General features: G+C 43.7%; 1 protein-coding gene and 1 pseudogene across 3 annotated transcripts; one reads left to right on the top strand and one right to left on the bottom strand.

Annotated features, from left to right (window-relative positions):
* Positions 1-203: 203 nt before the first annotated feature.
* On the bottom strand, positions 204-22,545 carry LOC123366864 (cytosolic 5'-nucleotidase 1A-like). Of its 3 annotated transcripts, none has more exons than XM_045010703.1 (8): positions 22,422-22,545; positions 16,510-16,740; positions 15,654-15,821; positions 9,402-9,531; positions 8,367-8,489; positions 7,409-7,593; positions 5,624-5,903; positions 204-405 (listed from the first exon to the last, which is right to left on the bottom strand). In XM_045010703.1, exons 1-8 carry the CDS (start codon positions 22,449-22,451, stop codon positions 350-352), a joined length of 1,203 nt encoding a protein of 400 aa, XP_044866638.1. In that variant the 5' UTR covers positions 22,452-22,545; the 3' UTR covers positions 204-349. The 3 variants fall into 3 exon arrangements, with proteins under 3 accessions (XP_044866638.1, XP_044866637.1, XP_044866636.1); XM_045010702.1 differs by having other exon boundaries at positions 284-405; positions 5,504-5,903; XM_045010701.1 differs by lacking the exon at positions 204-405 and having other exon boundaries at positions 4,909-5,903.
* LOC123367709 lies at positions 21,357-21,532 on the top strand (annotated as a pseudogene).
* Positions 22,546-25,283: the final 2,738 nt, after the last annotated feature.

Raw genomic sequence — 25,283 nt, 5'->3', positions numbered from 1 at the left:
GAATAGGTTTCATCACTGGAGGTTTTCAACAGGTTAGACAAACTTTCGTCAGGAATGGTCTAGCGCAGGGGGCTGGAGTAGATGACCTTGTGAGGTACCTTCCATATTAAGTCATACTCAGGTTTTACGCAGATCTAAGCTACTGAATGATATTGCTTAACAAATTCTTCATTACAAAACAGGGCTGAATGCATTTTTTACATTTTTTATTAATGACCGGTTATGGGTGAATTTATTACATAGAACTAATAAAGAAAAGATCACAGATGCACTTATGGACATCAGTTCAGCTATGTATACACTAATCTTGAATATTGAAAGCTTCAGACAAGGTTTGCTTCCTTATTTTTTAAGCAGCAGTCCTTTTCGTTTGTTTAGGTTTCCCAATGCAAACCCTGGGCCAATCTAGAGACAAAAGCATGAAGGTTAGTACTATGAAAGCAAAAACGGGAGACAGAAGATAAACCATAGTGAACCTCTAAATGGCTCAATTTCAAATCAATTTTCTATTGAAATATTTCTTAAAGTATCCAAAATATTTAATATCAGGTGACTTTGAATTATCCACGCAATGAAAAATGAAACTAATTGGGTTACAAAAGCTATCTAAGGCCTCCAGATCCCTTCAAAACATGAAAGATTTCAATAGACACTCGGAGAAAACTCGATCTCTCAGTACAAAACTTAGAAGAGGGATATGTATCTATAGTGATTGCTGATTTAATCTAATACATGATAAAGACCATGCTATTATCTGACCAGGCTCCTGTTTTTCTTAATATTCATCTGAAGGGAGCATTAAAACATAGGGCCTTGTTTTACCCTGACTTAATTGGGGTTCTAGTGGCATAAGTCAATGGGTAGAACTTGGTCTCTGAAGATTTTACACTTTCTCAAGGATCTAACAGAGATTGAAAAAGACATTACCAAGTTCACTTAGCTGAATACTGTCCCTCAAAACACTGCCTCCTGTCTCCTAAGACAAAGTCCCCAGAGGCAAGATTTTCAAAAATGGCAGTGATTTTGGGTGCCCAACTTGAGGCTCCTTAAAGCAGGGGTCTCAATGTCCCGGCCCGTGAGCCATCTGTGGCCCAAGAACCTCCCCACCGTGGCCCGCGGTAGAGAGACACATGCAGACACGCCGCCCAATGTCTGCTGCAGGTGCCGCCCCCCGCAGCTCCCATTGGCTGGGGGAGAGGGACAGCGATACCTCACTAGTCGCCAGGCAGCGTCAGCCATGGAGGCAACATCATTAGTTGCTGGCAGAGTCAGTGTCACTTTTTTCCACAATGAATATAAACAAGTCAAAATACTGAACACAACTATCTGATGCACATCTTGCTGCGATCCTGAAGGTTTCAACTGCTCAGTCACTGAGTCCAAACATCAACAAACTGACAGAACTGAAGGGTTGCCAGGTGTCTGGCAAACACTAAAAACTCTCTGGCAGGCGAAGAATTGTATAAAGCTGTATGACAGTTTTATTATTTCTAAGAAATTCAAAATAAAAAAAATACAATACAAATATTTTCTTTTCTGAACACCATCTTCAGTGACATTATTGGCATGTGGGGAGGATTTGAGGACTGGCCCTGGCCCTAAGTAGGGTGACCAAGAAACAAGTGTGAAAAATTGGGACGGGGGTGGGGGTAATAGGAGCCTATATAAGAAAAAGACCCAAAAATCGTGACTGTCCCTATAAAATCGGGACATCTGGACACCTTATCCCTAAGGTAAAATGAGTTTGAGACCCCTGCCTTAAAGGGACCTGATTTTAAAAAGGGCTGAACATCCACTTTCCAAAAATCAAAGCTGCTCAAGTTGAGCACCCACAAAAATCACTAGTCTACAGTGAAAGCAAATGTTGCCTAGGTTTTTTTGCTGAGAACAAATGTATTTCCTTGTTAAATTAGAAAATAGCGTAATTGATAAGACAAATAATTCAGATACTAAAAGATGAGCATGATCAGTCAGGATCACAACACATATTAAATACTTACAACATTGAGAGGACAGCTAAGTAATGCAATGACCAAAAAACAAAAAACCACCCCCAAACATAATAATGCTTCACAATTATACCACTTGAGTATCTCAAAATATTTTACAAACATTTACCCACCTTAAAGCCACAAAACCCCTGCAACAAAGGTAGATGTAGATAAACCTGTACATTCTGGCTCATCATAGGTGCAATTCGGTAAAGTGTCAAGCACCCCTATTTCCAATAGTTATTGCTGCTAGAATCTGAGGGTGCTGATCACCTCACAGGATTGAGCCTGAGGTAGCAAACATTTTGTATATGTACAAAATTGTACAGAAGCTAGCAAACTAAGTAACACAAGCACAATGCAACACACAGAATAACATACATTTTGAAGCATCTGAGTTTTTCCTCCTTTATGAAGGAAAATAAAAAGAAGGAAGTATATCAAAGTTGTCCTCCAAACCCAGCTCTCACAAGAGGCGGTAGCTGTATCAGCGTCAGAAGCTCTCCTGCCAACATAGCGCTTTCCACACTGATGCTTAGGTCGGTGTAACTAACATTACTTGGGAGTGGCTTATTCACACCCCTGACCAAGATAAGTTAGTTATTAATAGTTAAGGCTAAGATTTAGTTAGGGGTATTTTTGGTAAAAGTCATGGACAGGTCACAGGCAATAAATAAAAATTCACAGCCCATGACCTATCTATTACTTTTACCAAAAATACCCCTGACTAAATCTCTACTTCTGGAGCCTCGCTGCTGCGGGGATCCCCTGCTGGGGGGGAGGGCGGGGGCTGCTCCAGTGCTGGGGGTTGACTGCCTCCTGGTTGCTGCTCCTGGGAACCGCTCTCCGGATGGCCTCCAGGTGCCCCTGCTCCAGCTGCATAGGCGGTCCCCAGGGCTCCCGCAGGACCACTGCTCGGGTGTTCCCCAGAACCAGCCAGACCAGCTGCTGTTCTAGCGATCCCCAGAGCCAGCTGCCTGGGACTGCCCGCTACATCATCTAGCCACGGGGACCGCTGGAGCAGCTGGCCCTGGGCCACTGTAGCATTGGCAGGTGTGGCTGGCTGTGGGGCACCAGAGCAGCTGGCCCCAGGGCCCTGAAATCAGCCACACCAGCTACTGCAGAAGTCATGGAGGTCGTAGAAAGTCACAGAATCCATGACTTCCGCGACCTCTGTGAAAGAATCGCAGACTTAGTGACAGTGTGTACACACCCTGAGTGTGTGTGTGTGTGTGTGTGTGTGTGTGTGTGTGAGAGAGAGAGAGGGAAAGCCAAGTCAAAGGGATGAGTTTTGCTTTTCATTCTAAGAACCACACCCAGAAGAAATGCTGACCTGGAGCAATGCTTAAAAATACCCCAAACCTCATCTCTATCCTGTGATTATCCCAGTTAGAACACACCAACCAAATTAATATTATCAAGAAGACAACAAATTCAGCCTTTGGCCTATAATATATTTTCAGTCTAAATCCTTTCCAAAAAGCACTGCCACAGTATATCAGAACAAAGTTCAGCAAATCTGGAAAAGGTATTTGATTAAAAACTTAATCACTTCTATTCAGTCAGTTCTTCAGTATACTATATTTGCACAGTGGGTTGTTTCCATAATGAGAAAGTTAGCCCCTTAGCAATGATCATTGTTTTCCAAAATTAAAGCTTTCCAGGAGGATTCAAGGTATCTATCTTACTACCATCTCTTCAAAAGCTTAAACGGGATTGCAGCCTGACTCCTTGTTGATGAGTTCATTACTAAATTATCCGGAAGATTTAAAAAATATGCTTCAAACTGTTGCAGAACATTCCAAAAAATACATTATGATTTTACTTTTGATTTTGTAATGGACAATGGGCAAGTCTATCCTGTTAGAGAAGATGCCAAACAAGTACTTGTGATGTGCCCATTCAACCACAGAGCTATACAAAACCAAACCAGATACCAGGATATTTCCTTTGCTTATATTAAAGAAAACTGTAAACACAGCCTTTGTTAACTACAGAAAACTTAATCAGCAATCTTCATACCTCATGGCTAGAATCACTGTGAACAGTATTTTTAAAAGTAGCCTCTGAGTCTGTCTTTTTTTTAAAAACACTCAACTTGAAATGAATTGAACCTGATTTTCAGAGATGCTATACACTCCCAGCTGAGTTGTGTGTGCTCAGCACTTTAGAGAATCAGCTGCCAAGGTGTCAGGATGGGCATCCAAAATCTGAGACGTACAAAATCAGAGGCCCCTTTTCAAAATGTTGGCCTAAATGTGTCCTGAGATTTAAAGTCAATCCCTTGTGGTTTGCATTCAGAAACTTTATAAAGTGTGTGAAGAGGAACCTCCTTTGGAAGGATGAAATAGAATTTGTGCTAACTTAATCTCAGCTACAATGTGTTCTTGCAAATCTTACACTGATGACATGTTGCAACATGTATCTGACATATCTGAAGGTAAACCTGCATAACTAAAACAACAAAGAACAGAACCTTCAGTGTCAATGAACTGATGAACAAATGTATAATATAATAAAAACAGTAGGATCTTTTTTACATTTTTCTCCTCATACACTTCAGTGCTCAAGATTGGTTAAGGACTGACAGCTCTGGAGAAAATGTCCTCCATCTACAGATCAACACAAAATGAGGCATTGCAAGCCTGCTAACTATGCTCTGGCCAACACGCTGCATGTTCTAGATGGTGTGGATAAATTCCCTTTTCCATACCTACTCATTCCTTGGTCCTCTGCTCAGCTTATCAACAATGTGCAATGTGGTGTTGAAGTGGACACTGGTCGACCAGAAACTGAACTGAGGTCACCAAACTCATTTCACATAGGCCTCAGAAGAGCCATAACTTCTGAGTGATCCTTGTTGAGGAAAAAAAAGTCTCCCCACCCCCACCCCCAACACAGAAAAATGGCAATGTTCTGCAAAGTCAGCTTTATTTGAGTAGGAAAAATAGTTTAGAAAAATAAAGAGTTCCTGTAAACACAAGGCCAAACAAACTAACAGTTTCCACTGGAATTACAAATCACCCATACAGATCACAGATTCGTGATGACACAATCACTGGGCATATATATTCAACAAACTGACCCTGAATAGGTAAACATACTCGCACCACATTTTTGGTCTTTTCAAAAATAACCTGTAAATATTCTTTATGCAGCATGATTCATGTTATAAATAACCCATTTACAACACTTTCAGAGAAGTCACACACACACACACACTATATATATATATTATATTATATATATATATATATATATATATATATAATGTCTTTAAAATATGGCTTAAGCTATAAAAACAATACAAGACTTTTCCTAATATTAAAAAAAACTACAGTGCTAGACCTAGCAAACCAAACCAAAAAGTGTTCAAGAGAGTACTATTAAAAAAAACTATTAAAAACAAGTTTATATTAAAAATATTTCCTTTTAAAACTTATTTCGCTAGGAAGGTCAAATCTTTAAACATACTCCTTATAATATACAAATGTAGAGTTTTCAGACTTAACTATTTATGTGTTAGAGGCTGTCTAAGTTAAAGGGAAGCTATTTTTTAACAGTGTCATCTTTAGGTTTGGATTTGTAGTACTTCTGACCAATGCCATAAGGTACATGTGCTGCTACAGTACCCAGTTGTTGTGCTCCTTCAATGTGAAACATCTGATCATCAAAGAAAATATGAGGCCGTATTTTCACCAAAATTGGTCCTTTAGGAGCTCCTGCAAGAAAAAGTGCCTCATCAATCTCCAAACCCCAGCTACGGAGAGTCTTCAGCACTCTGGCTCCAGAACTTGCTGCACTTCTAGCTGTGACGAGGTAGGTTCTTATAGGACAATCTAATCGTTCGTCTTTTGCATAAAATTTCTTCTGCAGCTTCCCTAAGTCTTCCAGAAAACCTTTCAAAGGGCCCTAGGAATAAAATATCAGAAACATGTTTAATGTTTTTCCACTTCTCCCACAAACATCTCTGTACTTTCTTCCATGCTGGTCCTTATGTATAGAACTCTTTCATGATCCATAAGGCCACTACCTTCTCTTCCTTGGAACCCTTTCTCAACAGAATGCCTACAAAGAAAACCAACCAACCAGTGACAGCTTGGCTGGGTGGGGCAGTTGCTGAATGCTGATACCTATTTGCATAACAGAATGCCCTCCCATCACAAAGTATATTTGTATATAATAATTTCTATATATTTCAGTGCATCCCTCTTACTCTCTTTGTACGTTGCCTGTCTTCTTAGACTGTATGATCTTTGGGGCAGGGATCTTGTAAATCTATATTTCTCTACAGTGCCTAATTCAGAGGGGTCTTGACCCTGACTGGGGCTGGAAAGCCCTAATACACAGGTATATTTTCTGTCCAGAGTTCATGAAATGAAAAACATACCTTTTGCTTTTTAATGACACCTGATTCTGTTCTCATACTGACTTTTTACACTCGTGTAACTACACTGACTTCTGTGGAGTTCCTTCAGATTTACAACAGTTTGAGTGACAGAAGGATGAAACCCAAAATTAAAAACGAAAACAATTTTGGGTCAAACTCTGACACACCGAGTACCTACAATTCCCATTGCTTTCAAAGATCAGGCCCTTATTCTGATTTATACCAGTGTAAATGGAAGTAAAGTTGGTTTAAGTTGATTCTAACATGTTTGCATTCCTGGACAAACATCATAATTCTGTTTGACAACGAACATAAATATTACATTTGGACCATTCTGGCATTTGAAACAAATGCCAATTCTTTATTAATATGTTATTGAGAGATGTACAATAGCTGTTCCATATGACAATAAAAAGTGGAACAAAGTATGAATGGATATTACATTCCAAGCCCAGACATGTGCATTCTGTTACATGCACAGAGGGCAACAAAGGATCACAAATACTGACTAAATGTTTCAGAGTAGTATGTTTGGAAGTGGGGCTGATTGTTATGAATGGATATAGGCTGCCATGTTCACCTCGCTTAGGACCAGACCCAAAGTCCATTGATATCAATAGTAGTCTTTTTCAATGAATTCAGTGGACTTTGGATCAGACCTCTAGGGGATGATTAAGTGAAAATATCTCTAGAGGTAGCTACAAGGACCTCATGTTCTTACTCATGCAATATTCCCAATGAAATGGGAGTCCCGTGTAAGGACTGCAGTATCAGGCACTTAAATATCAAACATGCATTCTAATGACTGTCTGTGAAAAAGGAAATCCAAGCAGGTATAATGCAATTGATGTTACAATTAAAAGGTTCTTTGAATCACAAAAAAAAAAAAAAATCCATGAAGAACAAGACACAATGCATAAATTTAAGAGAAAAACAATGTACACATACGAAAAACAAAATCAAAGTACCAACTACAATTTAAGCAATAAAAAAGCGAAGTTGTCTTAACAGTTCAAGAAGCAGATACCTGTGCAAGGGGTTTATTCTCATTCATCTGTTCGTGTTCAAAAAATCTATCTAATCCATGCTCTTTGACGATCTGCTCTGACTCATCAGAAAAGAGAACAGCATCCCCATCAAACGCCACCCTCAGCTGCTTATCACAGTAAGGTATGTCTTTATTTGCAGTGAACATTGTAGCAGATGCAATGCCTGAAAATACATCAGAAGCTCAGTTAGCAGTTTCCAGTGGACTCACTAGTATTAATTGTCATTGCAATGGCATAGACACAGAATGGGTACAAAACTTCACTGCCCAGAGGATCTTACAGTCTAAGGCCCTGACCCCGGATATATTTATGCATAGGAGTAACTTTATATATGCAAGCAGTCCCATTGATTTAAGTGAAATTATTCTCATGCATAGTTACTTTCAGTCATAAGTGTTTGCAGGATTGGACCCTAAGTCACACTGAAGATAAGAAATAGTGGGAAATTCTGAGGACGATATTTACTCCAGCTTTATTTATTTATTTTCATTTTAAGCTCACTCTCTTCTTTCTAACGTTGCAGTGCAGAAAGCACTGGATGTTGGCTAATTTTTGGCATCAGAGAAAAGGTGACGTCAGGAGGAATTTGAATGAGACAGGAGGGAGGACTGGTACACTGGTGGTCATGCAAGGGAGAGGGGCAGCATGGATGAAGACATGAAGCTGGGAGTAAGAGATAAAGAAAGGATTGGTTAGGATGGCATTACTGACACAGTGCAGGGGGCAAAGAGGGGCATTATAAGAAACAAGATCCAAGCAGAAGGATAATAATCATTAAATAAAAACAGTGACTAGTTAATATTACGTATATGTATTGGACTCCATTTAATTTACTGAAATATTTCCATCTCCTGTGGAAAAGATACATGCAATTATTGAGTTCGTGTGATAATAGGCTTAAGTGAGAAATAAACCAAGGTAAGAGCCAATCCAAACCTGCTTCTATAGCTTCTTGGACTTTTTCAGAGTCAGCAGAAAGGTATAAGTTGGTAAGATATGCTGTTAGGTAACCAATAGGGCTTTCTCCACCAGTCATACAGAAGCGTTCAATCGATAAACCTAAAAACAGGCATGAAAATCTCAGATACAGAAGAAACAAACAAAATATGACAAGGTGCAACCCTGCTGTGTTTTTGTCCTAACACAAACAAAATACAGTTACTACCTGAACAGAGTAAAATGTATGAAATATTAAGATCTCTCCTTGATGTACATTTATCCCAATTTCTTACTGAGCAAAAGCTACTTTCCCGACTTCCTCTGAAACATGGGGTCATCTGGAGTTGGGATACCATCTTAGATGCACTCATGGTCTACTTTGGCATGACAACTCTTGCAGTCACATGTTGGAAAGACTGAAATTTAACTGTATGAATCTTGAGAAGGACATAGTGGCCAGATCTTCAGCTAAGGACTTCCTCTATGTCCTTCTGAAGACTTCCAGTTTTACAAAGTGACTATTCAGAATCAATGGAGTGATACTAATTTACATCAGCTGAGCAGCTGGCACTCTAGTCCTACAAGAAGAATCTTATTTTTCAATTAATGTTAAACTTTTAAAGAAGTTTTTCATGTTCAGTAGTAGTCTGACTTTTGACAACTTTAAGAGGTTTAACTTGGCCACAATGTTTGATCGTTTCTTATCCCCCAAGAATCCCCCCGCCAAATCCCTCTGAGACAGCTCAGTGATTGCAAGTTTAGAGGGAAAAATACAAAATAAAGAAACATTCAAGGACCTTTTCTTAGAAATTGAGATTCAGACTTGACAAGTTAAACCTAGAGCTTTGGGCCAAATCCTGTTTAACACACTCTCGCTTGTTCTGACACACACAAATAAACATCATTCACCTAGCAATGGGTATCTGTATCAAAGGAACTGCCCATTCCAGGGTCAGAGCACGCAAACTGAAAATGCTTCAGTTTACAGCCTGGCAGCAAGCAGCTCTACAGAATGTTATTTATTTTACTTACTATAGTGATTGATGCTGTTTATGAGTCTCACTCCCACTTGGGCATGGTTATTAGTCATCAGAACAATATCAAATAGCTCTTCATCATTAGGGTACAGCTCACGAAGCCGGGCATTGACCTGTTCTAGTGCCTGCAGGTTAGAAACATTGATGTGCATAAACAAGCTGCATATGCATCCTCTCAATCAGAGTAATTTTGGTTATACACATGGGCCCTGCCTTGAAGAAGAATGTGAAAAGCAGTTTGGCAGTTTAAACTTGCAAAACTTGTTTTATTCATTTCTCTTCTTCACCTCACAGCAACTATGTTCTGGGACTTGTTATAAGAGAAGCAAATAAGCAGTTTTCTTTTGATGAAAGTTACAGAATTCATCTTTATAATGAAGTTATCTATCATCACCTAAAATAAATCTGTAAAGGTACTGTACACCACCAAAGGTCTTTTAGTTTTCAGATGAACTGTGGAATCTAATCTTTCTAGATTCTGGAGGCTGAAGTACATTTGTTTTACTATGATCTGTATTTGACTGGAATTTTTCCTGGTTTTCGATAATGGGATTTCTCCAGGAGCCAAAAGATTATTTTTTTCCAGACCTGTACAGCTGTTTGTAGATGGTACCTGTTAATATTTTTTGGTAATCCTTTATGAAATTTTGTTAACGGATACAGGTATTGAGAGACACTTTTTAAACTCAACATCTAAATTGCTCCTGCAAAATTCACAAGTGCCTTTATATATGTGATTACAAATGCAGGTTTGGTGCAGACACTAATTAGGAAGGCAGGACTGACAATTTGTCCCTAAATAATGAGCATTAAATCCTGCCTTATCCAGTACATATTTCCCTTGGAGGTTCCTAATCCAAGTAGTGAGTTGGATTGATCCTGGTTAACCTAGGGCAGTGGTTCTCAAACTATGGGGCGGACCTCCCAAGGAAGGCAGAGCAATGTGTCAAAGGCAGTGAGAGCTGTGTGTTTTTGGGTTTTTTTTTTTTTTAAGAGCTCTGTCAGCCTTGGGTAGCTGGGGCTCCTGCAGAAGGGCCCTGACACCTGGGCTCGGAGCCTCCTCCTCTCCCACTCAATCCCTCACTGGGAGGCAAGCTGGGCTCAGGTTTCCTTCCCTGCTCCCCAAACCCGCACTTGGAGGCGGCGGGATTCCAGCTGTCAGCCCTGGGTTGGCAGCAGCAGCAGAAAAATAAGGGTGGCAAAGGGGTGCTAAGTCTGCTGGCACGGCGCTGCCTTCAGAGCTGGGTGGTGGTATATGTCCTTGAGAGGTGGGAGTGTAAACAGCTACATACACAAAGAAGGGGGCCCGATCAAATAAGTTTGAGAACCAGTGACCGAGGGTATCAGAAAAGATAAAGGAACAAGATGGTGCTTTTAAAAACCAGACCACTTATTTAGGTGCTTAAATGTACTCTCAATAGCCGACCCTTGGGCACTTAGCTTTGAAATTCTTGGCCTTCTTGTGTGGACTATGCTTAGGAAAGCTCTAGGTGACAGCCATCTATAAACCTACAGAGAGATCCTATTCATAGAGAAAGGGTAAGACTCCCTGTGTCCCCTTTCCCACCTTGTGTCCATGGGCCTGTAGTATTCCAGTACACTGGGTATTTATTGAAGGGACAAGGTGAATGAGGTAATATCACGCTTTTGCTTTGTGGGACACTTTTCACAAAGCAGTCACTCTATATCTGACCTATCAGTCCTCATCCTCAAAGAAAACCTGCACAACACTTTTAAAAGAGAAGCCTGGTAGCTGAAATTCATAACTTTGCTAGACACTAAAAATCATGGTCTTAATAAAGACACTGGATTTATGGCTTCTTACAACAATCTGTCACCCCCTAATGCCTTTTGTGTCCTATGATTACACAGGTATTAACTTCATCTTGAATGGTCCCTTACAATAAGTGCTAACTACTTATACTAAATTATCTGTTCAATCTTGTATTTAGCTGTGTCATTCTCAGTACCTTTCCCAGACCTGAAGAAGAGCTCTGTGTAGTTTGAAAGCGTATCTCTCTCACCAACAGAAGTTCGTCCAGTAAAAGATATTACCTCACCCACCTTGTCTCTCTAATATCCTAGGACCGACATGGCTACAACAACACTGCATATTCACTGATATATCAGATAAGACGATACGTTTACTGTCCAGGGTGATGTTAGTGTATTGGCTACTGTAATTCATCATGTTTTTATTTTTTTAATTATCTGTTACACACTCCCAAGCACCTTGTGGATGCAGCAAGTTATAAGATTATGTCTATTACAGTGACTGTGTTGACCACACTTATTTTTACTGCAACTTTCTTGAAATTTAAAGAAACTGTAAACAAAGCAAACCCACCATGGCCAGATCAGTTGGTGTAAGTCAGCTGGATTCCACTCATTTCAATGGAGTTATGTTGATTCACAACATTTGATGATTTGGCCCCAAAAGTCCAATCTGAAGGTAAACAGAAATCCCTTCCGAAGTGGCAGGTAATACTGTTCACCTGGAAAAGTTACTTTTGTGGACTTGAAAGCTTAATTGCTTTTTTAGTGAGAAACTCAAGGTTTTAAGATTGAAAAGTCATCAAACCTTGACTGTTGTTCTACATTAATCTCTTTGGGGCAAGGGCTGTCTTGTTGTTCAGTTTGTACAGTTCCTAGCACAACAGGGTTCTGGTATGACTAGGCCTCCTAGGTGCTATCACAGGGGTCGGCAACCTTTCAGAAGTGCTGTGCCGAGTCTTCATTTATTCACTCTAATTTAAGTTTTTGCGTGCCAGTAATACATTTTAACGTTTTTAGAAGGTCCCTTTCTATAAGTCTATAATATATAACTAAACTATTGTTGTATGTAAAGTAAATAAGGTTTTTAAAATGTTTAAGAAGCTTAATTTAAAATTAAATTAAAATGCAGAACCCCCTGGACCGGTGGCCAGGACCATGTGAGTGCCACTGAAAATCAGTTTGTGTGCCGCCTTCGGCACACGTGCTATAGGTTGCCTACCTCTGTGCTCTCGTAATACAAACAACAAATTAAAATAACAACATATTAAAGCTTTCCCTTAAAGGAGTCTGTATACAGAGACGCTATTTAAGAACTATTCATTACTGCATCCAAGTAGAAAATAATCCCTCATCAGATTTGAAATTTAGTGGCCTATGTGTTATGCAGGAGGTCAGACTAGTGACTAGATGATCCAATGGCCCCTTCTGGCCTCAAGGACTGAAAGCTGGAGAAAACAATCCCACATCACCCAACCATGTATATAATATGTTACGGTTTAATATTTAAAAAGATATTGTGAGCACATTCCAATCCAATTGTCCTTAAAAAATTATCATTAGTGCGCAAATGATTAAATCTAAAGAGCCTATTTTAGGGCTCTAACAGCCTGAACTGCACTGGAATGAGTGAGGAAGGTACACTACCTAAAAACTAGGATTTTCAAATAAGCCTTTGGGAGTGGGGCAGTCAAATCCTATTGAAATTCATTGGGAACTGGGCAGCTAACTCTTAGGCTCTTTTGAAAACACATTCTGCTTGTGGAGGGTAGTGGAAGCATGCTCGTACCTATATAGAGTAGTTACCATACTTGTAAAATGGTGTAGCACGTGCTCCATCTACTGTAACCCTGTTGGTGTGTAGGAAGGGTGTTTTCATTGCCCTGCTTCCATCCTGCCCAGACACACCCTTGATAAGGTGCTGAGCGCTGCTGGTGGCGTCTCCCTGTTGCACTTAGGAGACCACAGGAAATCGCATCACGGCTGTCACCTATTTCTTTTTTCCCCTCCACTCAGCATACCCATAATTTGATCATAAGTGGTAAAAAATGTTTAGCTATTCATAGCCTTTCTGAGGCTAGTCTTACAACAATTAAAGTTAAGGGTCTATTTTAAATCCACATGGAAGTGCTATGTCATAGACTCTTCCTCCCAGCTAGTCTAATTACCGACAAACAGTAGATCTTCTCAAAAACTACTTTGGTGAGGCCTGTGAGGTGACAATTCCCTGAAGAACTAAAATGAACACTTTGGACCAAATATATATAACACTCAAGCAACCCCGCTGAAGTCTGTGTTTATTAGAAACAGTTAAATAACCAAAGATGAAAGCATATTTTAAATATAGTTTACTCTACATCATTTAGGGCTGTTTACCTTTGGCATATCTCTTAGCTCACACAGTGAAAACAAAATAGTCAGTTTCACTCCTGCATATAGGCCCCTGAATCAGAGTCAGTTTCTTTGCCTTGTTCTCATTGCACCAGCAAGTTTGAAGCCAGTCATAAATGTTTTTATTTTTAAATAGTGCAAGGAATTCTATTAATCTTGAACCCACATCATTAGTCAGGCAAATTCTAAATGAAGTGAGTGAACAGAGTAAAAACTGAGGTGTTGTTTTATTGTGGGACAAGTGTTGTATCATGCCATGAAGTTCAAGAATTAATTTAGCAACTTGTACAGGGTCCTATGTAGGGCTTGATCCAATCTGAAAAGCTTCACTTTCCTAACAATATTACATTCAAAAGCATAGGCAAGTATTTAAGCCTGCTCCTGGTACATCTTAAGAACATAAGTACGGCTATGCTGAGTCAGACCGAAGGTCCATCTAGCCCAGTCTCCTGTCTTCCGACAGTGGCCAATGCCAGGTGCCCCAGAGGGAATGGACAGAACAGGTAATCATCAAGTGATCCATCCCTGTCGCCCATTCCCAGCTTCTGGCAAACAGAGGCTAGGGACACCATCCCTGCTCATCCTGGCTAATAGCCATTGATGGATCTATCCTCCATGAATTTATCTAGATTTTTTTTTAAATCATCTTCCAAAATACATACACCTTGCTCCCATCTCTATTGATTCTGACTTCTGCAATGTGGCCTATCTGCAGTCTCACAATAGTGGATGTTATTTTCTGAGATGCTTTGATATCAATCACAGGATCTTTCACCTTTTGACCATTTATTTCAGCTACTATATTCCTTGATAGGGTGTCAATATCCTCAACCTTGGTCATTCCACACTGAGTAAAGATCTTAAAATTTGGTTTTATAACTAATTAAAACCCATGCAAGTTTGGGGCAGTGATGTAGCTAGCATGGAACATTTGGTTGGGCCCAGACTTCGAGTGGGCTGGCAATGATGGAGGGGCAGGAGGAATCGGGGGGCCCGCCTCTGCCCAACCCCACCAGTCCAGCTGGCCTTGTGGAGGATGATGGATGCTCTGGCCAGGGGCCCTCCGTGGCCCCATGCATGCACCCAGCTCCAGGAGGAGATGCCACCCTCCAGTGCACGTGGCTCTTAGCACCCATCCCAGTTGCACTTCCCCATGTCAGGCCTGGCTCCCAGAGGCGGCAGGCCTATGTTTTTTGATGCCTATTGCCGCTGGACGGGCGGGTCACCCTCCTCCTGCTGTGGCGTGCACGGCGCACTCGTCAAGTGCTCCACTGCTGTGTGACTCCTGTCCCTCCCCTCTGGTCGAGCTGGGTGTGTGTGCACCCAGTGTGCAGTATCTTGCAGGGCCAGCGATGGGGCCTGAGCAATGGGGGCTGGGGGTGGGCCTGGATGCTAAGTGGGTGGGCTGTGGCCTACCCAGGTCCACCTGTAGCTATGCCCCTGGTTTATCTGGGGCCTAAATTATCTGATAATGCCTTAAAAGGAAATGAACTTTCTGTCTGTATCATGACTCTGATAGGCATTGATTCTATCCTCCTAACCACACCTTGTGTATGTAACCATTCTTTAATCTTTAGATTGTCAAGAGGCTATTAACTTCCTCCATGTAACCTGTGCCAGTTTTTCAGGAGGAAATACTACGTGATCTTACACAGGCTTGTATCTTTACTGACTCAGGGAGAGGAGGACAGTAAAATTATTCTAAGTTATTTCAGTCGGGAGATAAAGAGAGCAAACTGAGATTACTCAATCAACTCGAACAGGCCACTAAGCCTGAAACCATTTTCCAGCAGCCTCACTGTGTTCAGTAGAAGACTCCTCCTCTTCCCCAAATTTGGGCTTGAGCTTTCAGCATCCTCCCTGATGTGACATCCTGAAGTAGTTCCCCTCCCAGCACACAAACTTAGGAGCCATGTTTAGTGTATTTTTATGTGAGAAAAGGCTGCTGGCTGCATGATTATGTAAACGGATGTATTTACCAACCACTCTGGCTCTGGGGCGGAGTGGAGGCAGGCAGGAAACTCTGTGTAAGGTTGTTTGTGGAACAGAAAGCTTAGCTGGACTTTTAAATGGAGTGTCTTACCTTGACAAAATAGAAAGCTGGCCCAGGCTTCAGGGGGACGTTCTCGTTTTCCTCCTGGTATTTCACATAGGTTTCCACCCCTTCCTCTTCGTAGATTTTCCTGTCTTTCACCATGTCAAAGAGAGCCCGGGAGGAGACTGCCACAGTGATGGCATTTTGGGGCTTAGGCTGTAGACAATGGAATGGTGAGAGAGGGCAGGTGGGGTGGGTGGAGAGAGAGATAGGGGGGAAGGTGACACACAGGGAGGAAAGGAGGACATGGAAGTGGGTGGCACCCAGGAGAGGGAGGAGGAGGATGGCACCCCGGGAGGAGAGGATGGGGGTGACACACGGGGAGGAGAATGGCACCCCGGGAGGAGAGGATGGGGGTGACACACGGGGAGGAGGATGGCACCGCGGGAGGAGAGGATGGGGGTGACACACCGTACACGGGGAGGAGGATGGCACCCCGGGAGGAGAGGATGGGGGTGACACACCGTACACGGGGAAGAGGATGGCACCGCGGGAGGAGAGGATGGGGGTGACACACCGTACACGGGGAGGAGGATGGCACCCCGGGAGGAGAGGATGGGGGTGACACACGGGGAGGACGGCGTAGGTGTTGCAGGGTGATGTACCCAGGAAGGAGAGGGTGGGGATGGCACCCAGTGTCCCAGGGAGGAAAAGATAGGGGTGGCACACGGGGAGGGGGTGGCACACGGGGAAGCCAGGCCCGGAGGCTGGATGGGAAGGATCGGCAGAGGGAGGCAGACAGGGCACGTATCAGAGAGAAGAGGAAGGAAACACACACAGCTGTTTGTGAGCCCCGGAGAGATCTCCCCCCCGCCCCCCTCCACCGCCTACTGGCCGCACTCACCGGTCGGGGTCTCTTGGTGGAGACCAGGTTGTCGTAGAAAGCCTTGGCCGCTGCCCAGTCCTGCTCGGCGCCGACCGCCGCCGCCTGCTGCTGCGCCGGGGTGAGCGGGATGTTGCCGCAGGCCGAGCTGCTCGGGGACTGGTCCGAGCTGCAGGAGCTCATGGTGGCGGCTGGTGCCCGCGGCTGGTGCCTGCTGCTGCAGCCGGGCGGCGCGGGGGAGGAGCAGGATCTCTGCAGCGACACCGACACAGCGGGAGCGAGGTCAGCGCTCTGGGCATCCCCGCCCCGCCGCTGCAGCCTGGGGAAGTGATGACGGGCCGGGCCCTGCGCTGCGCCGCGCCCAGCCAGCCACTGCCCTTCCGCCTGCTGCCCGCCAGCCTGGGCCGCAACCCCCCGACCAAGCGCTACAGCCTGCGGGAAGCGGCGGGGGACCAGGGCTGCACCCCCGCCCCCGACAGATACACACAACCTGGGGGGACCAGAGGCCAGAGCTACCCCCCCACACACATATACACTGATACGCACAGTGTGTGTGTGTGTGTGGGGGGGGGTCAGGGCTGCAACAGACCCCCCCCACACACACACTGTTACACACAGCCTAGGGGGGAACGGACTGGGCTGCAACCCCCACCCCATCCCCAGTCAGCTACACACAGCTTGGGGGAAGGAGGGAGGTCAGGGCTGCAACCCCCACACAGACAGATACAAACTGGGGGGAACAGGGGCCAGGACTGCCACCCCCATATACACATAGCCTGGGGGGCCAGAGGAGGGCTGCAGTCGGCCGGATTTAGGGGAAGGTGACCACCTGGGGTGCACCAGGCTTGGTGTGCTGTAAGGTATTCAGAAGTTTAAGAAATTGGTGTGTGGGGGGGGGCACCGAAGACGCTTCTCCCCGGAGGCACCATTTGGTCTAGGGCCGGCCCTGGCTGTAACCCACACCCCATGACACACATACACAGTGGTGGGGGGGGGGAAGGGACAGAGGCCAAAGCTGCAACCATTACCATCAACTCAGAAAGACAGACACAGTGTGAGGGGAACAGGGGCGCGCGCGCACACACACACACACACACACACACACACACACACACACACGGGTACACAGCCTAAGGGGGAATGGGCCAGGACTGCCAACCTCCCCCCGACAGAAAGACAGATGCACAAATAGCCTAGGAAGAACGGGCCAGAGCTGCACTTGCCCCCGCTCCTCCAGCCATGCACACATGCACGCACACACAGACAGATAGTCTGGGGAGAACAGGGGCTAGATTGCAAATCCCAAACAGTAGCCACTGGAGTCAGTCACATCCTTATTACACTGGCTGCTTACATAATAAATTATATTTAGTCACCTAATAAATAAATGTCCTTACTTTTAGAGAGCCCTACAGCTTCCATTGACTTGAATGGGAGTTGCTAGTGCCCAGCACCTCTGAAAATAAGGCTACTTTTAAATTATGTATTTACCGACGCAATTTCAGGCACCCACGCTTGAAAATTTGATCTTAACTTCTCATAGTTTCCCACCTTTACAAAGTACTGTGAGATCACTGGAAGAAATGAAGTGTGGGCCTGGCCCAAAGCCCACAGAAGTCAGTGGGTTTGGGATCAGGCCTTGAATACTAGTAAGTAAAAAGTATTAGTATCTTAAAAAAAGGGGAGTGGATGGATCAAAGGAAATTCCCTTTCATAATTTGAAATGTTTCCTTACAGAAATATTATTTCAACATATAGCACTGGTTTATGACCGTAGCTGCTAGGCTGCTGGTGTTTATTTGGGCGTGTTGTTAAGGAGAACAATGATGAATTTGGAATATGGAAAAAATTATATGACCCGGCTCTTCCTGCTTGGACACTAACTAACTGCTGTTCACCTTAATATCTCAAGTCTTAGTATGGACAGCCATTTAATATTATGTTATGGCTTCAGGCACTGATTTTATCAACAGGATTAGAGACATATTACTTGCACAAGAGTTTAACTGCTTTAACATTAACTGCAGCAGAAAAAATCTGAAAGTTTTCTCACTAGAATATGAGCAAAAGTACAATGATATGTCCACCGGTCAAAAGTGGCTGGCTCTCAGTGGCTCAGTGAGTGCACAGTGCGGTCCAAATAACTTTGTTCATTAAATATACACAACATGTAAGGCCTAGTCACAAATACTGCTTTGGCTGGAGTCTGAGTGGCTCTAAAACACAACACAGTGAACACCACTGGAGGGCTTGAGAACTACTTAAAGGAAAGCAATGTTGCTTAGTGGATAGTGCAGCGGCGGGCAAACTTTTTGGCCTGAAGGCCGCATCGGGTTTCGTAAATTGTATGGAGGTCTGGTTAGGGGAGGGGGTCGTGGCCTGGCCCCCACTTCTTATCTGCCCCCCCAGGACTCCTGCCCCATCCAACCCCCACTGTTCCCTGACGGCCCCTCTGGGACCCCTGCCCCATCCACACTCACCCGCTCCCTGTTTCTGACTGCCCCCGGACCCCCGCTGCTGCATTCAACCCCTCTTCTCATTCCTGACAGCCCCCCCGGGACCCCTGCCCCATCCAACCACCCCTTCTCCCTGTCCCCTGACTGCCCCCAGAACCCCTGCCCCTGACTGCCCCCTGCTGCCCCATACAACCCCCACTCCTTCCTGACTGCCACCCAGGACCCCTGCCCCCATTCAACCCCCTGTTTCCCCCCTGACCACCATCCACACCCCCGCCCCCTGACCACCACCCCGAACTCCCCTGCCCTCTATCCAACCTCCCCTGCTCCCTGCCCCCTTACCGCGCTGCCTGGAGCACCGGTGGCTGGCGGCGCTACAGCTGTGCCGCCCGGCTGGAGCTGGGCCACCCTGCCACCGCCACCACGCAGCACAGAGACCGGGTCAGGCCGGGCTCTGCAGCTGCACTGCCCCAGGAGCTCACAGCCTTGCCGCCCAGAGCATTGCGCCAGCAGCGAAGCGAGCGAGTTGAGGCTGCGGGGGAGGGGGGACAGCAGGGGAGGGGCCGGGGGCTAGCCTCCCGGACCAGGAGCTCAGGGGCCGGGCAGGGTTCTACTGCTGGCTCTACCATTGGCCTGCTGGATGGCCTTGGAAACTATACCTCAGTTTCCCCCTCTGTAAAATAGTGATACTGACCTCCTTTGTAAAGCACTTGAGATTTACTGATGAAAAAGTGCTGCATAAAAACTAGGTATTATTATTTATTGTTACTCTATTCCTATACACTACAATGAGCTGGAGTTTTTTTTGTGGTAGCTGCCATCTTCTGCGCCAAAGTGTAAGCTTACATCGAAATATAAACCAGTTGATGGAGCTTTTGAGTTCCACTACTTTTTTCTTCTAATTTGACCTCTCAGCACAACGTTTTGTATTGCTATTCTCACAAGTAAAATCAGAATTTATCACACCCATATTCAGTCAGTTAGTGATGAAGATCCCCTTTACCCTTTTCAAGTTACCAGAAAATATCAACAATTTCAACTCTGTTGCCTGAGTCAGTGATCCTGGGTCCTACCACTGAAGTGGTCTGGCTTCAGGGCCTTACACATCAAGCCAGGACTTTCAAAATGCAAATTCAGTGGTGTCATCTGAAATATTTAATGGTGCCCTTAGAGTTCTGTTGAGGAGGAATGGGTCATTTCTCACTGCATCAAGTCTCTTGGGGAATCCAAGAACAGGAAAGAATCCAAAATTCAACTCCTTTGGTGGTTTCTCAGCCAGAAGTTAATAGAAGTGAATTTTCCAGTTTACCTGCAATGTTTGTACTAGGGTTCTCTGCTAAAAAAAAAAGCTGGAGCCTTTGTGGGTTTGTCTACACTACAATGGAAGCCCATGCTTGAACCTGGTCTCAAATCTAACCCCTCTTACATCTATGCTACAATTGCGCTAAACCAGGGTTCAGACCCAGGGTCCCAGGAACCTGCAGGTCTGGAGGGTCCAAGCTTGATTTAAGCCAGGACCCAGGGTCCGATTCCTATTGCTTTGCACTGTAGACATAGCCCCACCTGATTTGGGTCCCAGGAGTCAGCCAGAAGTATCCCACAATTCCATGGGGTGGCTTCCTCTCTCCCAACAATTTGTTATCTGCTCTATTGAAAACAGAAGCCACCTCCACTTTGTGAATGGCAGCAGATCAGGTCAGCATTAACACATTCTCTTCTGATTATTGATCTGCAAGCACACGGTCAGAGAGCCTCCTGGGTTTGCAAGGCAGAGTGAGCTGATCAAGCCTTTTGCAAATTGACTTGCTTCCTGGTAACGTGTTGGCAGTAAAGTTTTCCCACAGTGCACCACGGTTCTAGGGTTAGAGCAGCCACATTTTGGGGGCGGGAGTGCTACGGACTGGGATATGGTTATTTTGACTTACGTCTGCACACTGCAGTGTGGATACCAGAGCTCTAGGTTCGAGCCTGGTTTAGAAAAGTCTTAACTTAGGGTTACAATATAATGTGGACACTCTATCCCCGGGTTCCCTAACACAGGTCAGCTGACTCAAGTCCCACTAACCTTGGGCTTACATTGCAGTGTAGACATATCCTGTGAATGTGCTGTTAAAAAAAATCACATGTGTATTTCACAGTCTGTCACCACTGACAGGACAGAAAGAGAGGTCTCCTACTTTTTTATACTGATCCTTGGTTGAAACTGTTTTCCCATCAACTCGTTAGGTGTCCTTGCCTAACAAGAAGGTTAAGATAAAAAACCCTGCACCTAAATCTGGGTCTATGCTGGTTATGTGATATGTATGTATCTCGTGATCCTTGTAACTGATACCTGTAATCCCTCATAACTCAACCCGGACCCCAGATGTACAGTACCTTCCCTCTTAAGTTGTGTATATTTAATTTTAAACATTAACTTTAATAAAAATTTTAAATCTGTTCTTATCATTTGAATATCTGATATGTCTTTTATTTGAGGACTGTATATTAAATTGATTTTTGAAATAGAGGGATGGAATAGGAGCTTGCTCTGTCCACCCCATGCATCGACCTGGTATTGCAGTGCCTCTGGGAACAGTGCAAAGAAAAAAAGAAGTTGTTTAAGGACAGTTTTTCAGTGCTTAGATTGAAGGTTCCGCTGAAAATTCTGTTGCTTTTTCTTGGATCCACTCATCTCTGGAACAGATATAAGAAGCTTCCCAACTTTAGAATTCTGGGCCCAGAGGCAAGGAAGGGGCCTGAGATGGAAGGATCAGTTTTATCTTCTGAATGGGTAGACCGTAAGAAATATTGCACATTGACAGATGATGCAAGGTAGCCAATGTTCAGTCCTTAGGACATAAGGTGCTGATACACTGCAGAATGGACTCTGCAAGGACACTTCATCTGTGTGATTGCACTGACTTAGCTACAAAAGGTACCAGATGCATACAGGGCAATTTGATGCTTGACAAATCTTCCAGATTCATGCCATAAAGTGTGATGTTCTTGGAAGGAGCCTGGGAAAGGCTTTGGCCCAGTGCAGCAAGCCAGGACATGCTGCTAGACATAGCTGGTGAGATACTACCAGATTCCTGGTCTATGTCTAGAACCCCTAGGTGCTATGGTAATACACATAATGAATAATTATAATTTCATCTGCTCCACCAGATTACCCTTTTGGGTAAGCCCATGTGCTTTATAGTTAATATAGATACTACTAAATATAATTCTGCACTTAGAGCACTGATTTTAAAAAAATCATGAACACATTTCTAACAACAATATATTTTTTACATTTGTTCCACAAAACCTACATTTGAATCCTAGTCTGCCTCTGTCCCTTTAACTGCATGCTGCTTCTTGATGCTGTCTTTTAAAGTGCCTGTATTCATGCATGCCACTTTTATGCTAAGTCAGTTGGTTAATGGCAGAGATACGCCATGATACATTTACATTTACACTGTGGAAATCTTTCAAATACTTCAAGGTATTTACCTTCCTCTTTCTTTTCATAAAGTTCTTCATACATCTGGTAATTATTAACGATGTTACAGCATAAATGATGGTTTGTGCCTCCCTCAGCCCATCCTTTCCATCCCCCCACCCTGCCCCGCCCCGCCCCGTCCCATCCCGCCTGGCCACCACTGCTCTTCTAGGGAAATTGGAATGCTAAATTTGTGACATCACATTCCATTCTATGGCAACAGTTTGATGTCCTTTTTCCAGCTGTGTTCTACTGTTAAAGTCTTTCTTTAACATTAAATTAATTAGCAATGGCCAGATGTATTACTTGGAAATAAAGATCTTGCGTTTTACCAGATGATGTCTCACATGTCTGCCAGTAACTTTTAGCATGAATGACTCCAGTGGGGATGGCGGGATGGGAAGGAACTAAAGATGAGGCCAGGGTAGGAGCTGTCAAGTTTGAGTGTGAGTGCCAACCTCAGGGCAGACTGTCAAGAAGCGAGGCACAAAACCCCAAACTGGTGGTAAGTTCTGTACTTAGATTTCACCGACCAAATAACAAGTGTAAACTCCTCAAGCAGCCTAACCATGGAGTCACAGTTACCTTGGGTACTCGGGTCTGTCTTGCCACCCAGGCGAACAAGCTTTTGTGATCGATGGTCACTTACACCATAAATCACAACAATATTTAGATTACAACCAGTCACTTACCCCAGGTCAATTGTACCTTAGCTGTCTCACCAAAGACAACACTTGTAGCCAATCCTGTAATAAACTAACTAAAGATTTATTAACTAGGAAAAAGAAATGAGAGCTATTTACAAAGTTAAAACACGTAAACATACACACACAAATGAGTTACTGTCTTAGGTTTCAAAAGATAATAGATGCTGTTGTATATGCAAACTCTATATGTCCTTTAGGAACAATGTAAATTAATCAGGTTGGGGATCCTTTACTTGTGCTTAGAAATATTGCCCTCTCTGAATTCAAAGCAGCATAGTGATAATACTTTCTCCTTAACAGGGATTTTTATTCCTTTCCGCCAGCATTCAAGCTGTGATGGGACAAGGACTTGTACATGTCTCCTCTTCATGGGTGTAGGGGAAGCAATCAACAACATCTTTTGTCCACCCATGTTCCACTATGGTTTGTCTGGTGTCTGTGGGCCTTCTTTTGTTGGAGAGGAGATGATACATCTTGTGGTAAACTAGTATTTCACACTTGGAGATGCTTCTCTCCTGACTGGGGGTTTACAGACTTAGCAAATAGATTTATAGTTACAGAACAAATATTTAAATATTACCTTATAGCACGGAATACAGATTTATAAGTAAGATACTTGTAGCATCCTACTGGCATTTCATAAAGTCTAAATACTAAACACATTCTTATAATTCTAATCTCTATTTTAACATTACTAACACACAGGTGAGCCAGACTGGTTTCCAGCTATGCATTTGTCAGTGTTCAGTGAGGCCTAGGGGCTTGGGTATGAGCTGGCACATGGTTTGCCAGCATCACAGGAACATTTGGTGCATGGGAGGCAAAGATATTATTTAAGTGAGATCTCCTTCCCCTAAGTAGCTCTATCAATCCCTGCAGCAGAAGTTTCCTCTCTCCTCTTTCATTTTGTTCAACATCCTGACTTTTCCCATGTCCCCTAGAGAATTAGGTTCAAGACATCAGCAGTGTATGCAGCCTTCTGGGGATTTTTGTTCCCTAGAAGGCTGCATATAATTTCTCCTGGAAAAAGCCCATATATATCCCCCTTTATATCACTGAACTGTTTTCTTAACTTTTTGAACAAACATATTATGATTATTTAGGCTGAGCAAGGGATGGCACAAAACTGTACTTCTTCAAAAGCAACTATGAATCAGAGTCAATATTTCCACCGTTCTCCAGTGGAGAAAAATGGTGTAGTTTATTTTCCCCTTGTGCCTGGCCAGTGAGTAGGGAGGAAAGGGAGCAGAAAGTTGGCTCTTCCCACTCACCACCAGCTCCGTGCCCAGTTGCTCAAATTAAGAAGCATTCAGCGCTAAGCTGGGACAACTATACACACCTACTCAGGAGTCAAGATCCAAGTAGATTAACCAAAATGAAGAGGAGGTGGGGTAAGCAGGTCAGACGACCAGAATCTAGCTACAAATATTTATATTCAGACATGCTGTCCAAAATTTATCCCCCAGTGTAATTCCATCAATTTCAGTGAAGATATATTATAGAAAAATAAGTCATATCGCTTTTTCATTTAGCTTTAGAAAAGTGGTAATAATTAATATCTTGGTATTAGATTAGCCATAGGAAAGTTCTTCTATTGCTCTCAAGATAAAACAGAAGCATATTTGAATTGTAAAACAAAATATCAATAAGTGGGCTAAAGTGTTCATGCAAGGCCTGTTTCCAGGGTCTTACAGAAAGGATATATTCAAAGTATTATCAACAATTTAAAAACAGTCTTGCTAATTGGGGAGGATTGTTTAATTGGCATTGTATTACCTATCAAGTATCTTTTTGTTGATAAAGATAAATTAAGACCTCAGTCCTGCAAACTGTTCCAAGGGATCTGCCTATGCAGGATTTGAACCCTATTCACAAAGGGATTTAACTGGTGCAACACTAAGCATTACAGAGCCTAACTTTTATGTACCTGCTGCCTAGTGAGGGGCCCAGGCCCAGACCCTCTAAGGCAGTGGTTCCCTGGGGTTCATGAAATGTTACAGGGGGTTCTCAGGAAAAAATTGCCTAATGATGGACAGAGCTGTGCATAGGGACCCCGGGCAGCATGGGGCCAGCAGCCCGGAGCCTTGGGGACTTTCAAGCGCTAAGCAGATCAAAGCAAGCATATCTACTACACTGAGGAGATTTAAACTTCAAGACTCCTTTTGC

Source organism: Mauremys mutica, chromosome 3 (genome assembly GCF_020497125.1).
Source record: "Mauremys mutica isolate MM-2020 ecotype Southern chromosome 3, ASM2049712v1, whole genome shotgun sequence".
Taxonomy (NCBI): domain Eukaryota; kingdom Metazoa; phylum Chordata; order Testudines; family Geoemydidae; genus Mauremys; species Mauremys mutica.
The sequence above is the reverse complement of the archived record's forward strand: the minus strand, read 5'-3'. Positions and strand labels throughout refer to the sequence as shown.

What these genes read in the sequence shown, in the direction of transcription:
- LOC123366864 (XM_045010702.1), bottom strand. Translation starts at nt 22,451, where the DNA reads ATGAAGAACTTTATGAAAAGAAAGAGGAAG. An exon ending in TTATGAAAAGAAAGAGGAAG is followed by an intron (nt 16,741 to 22,421) that starts GTAAATACCTTG and finishes GTGTCGCTGCAG; the next exon opens with AGATCCTGCTCCTCCCCCGC. An exon ending in CAGCTTTCTATTTTGTCAAG is followed by an intron (nt 9,532 to 15,653) that starts GTAAGACACTCC and finishes TCTAACCTGCAG; the next exon opens with GCACTAGAACAGGTCAATGC.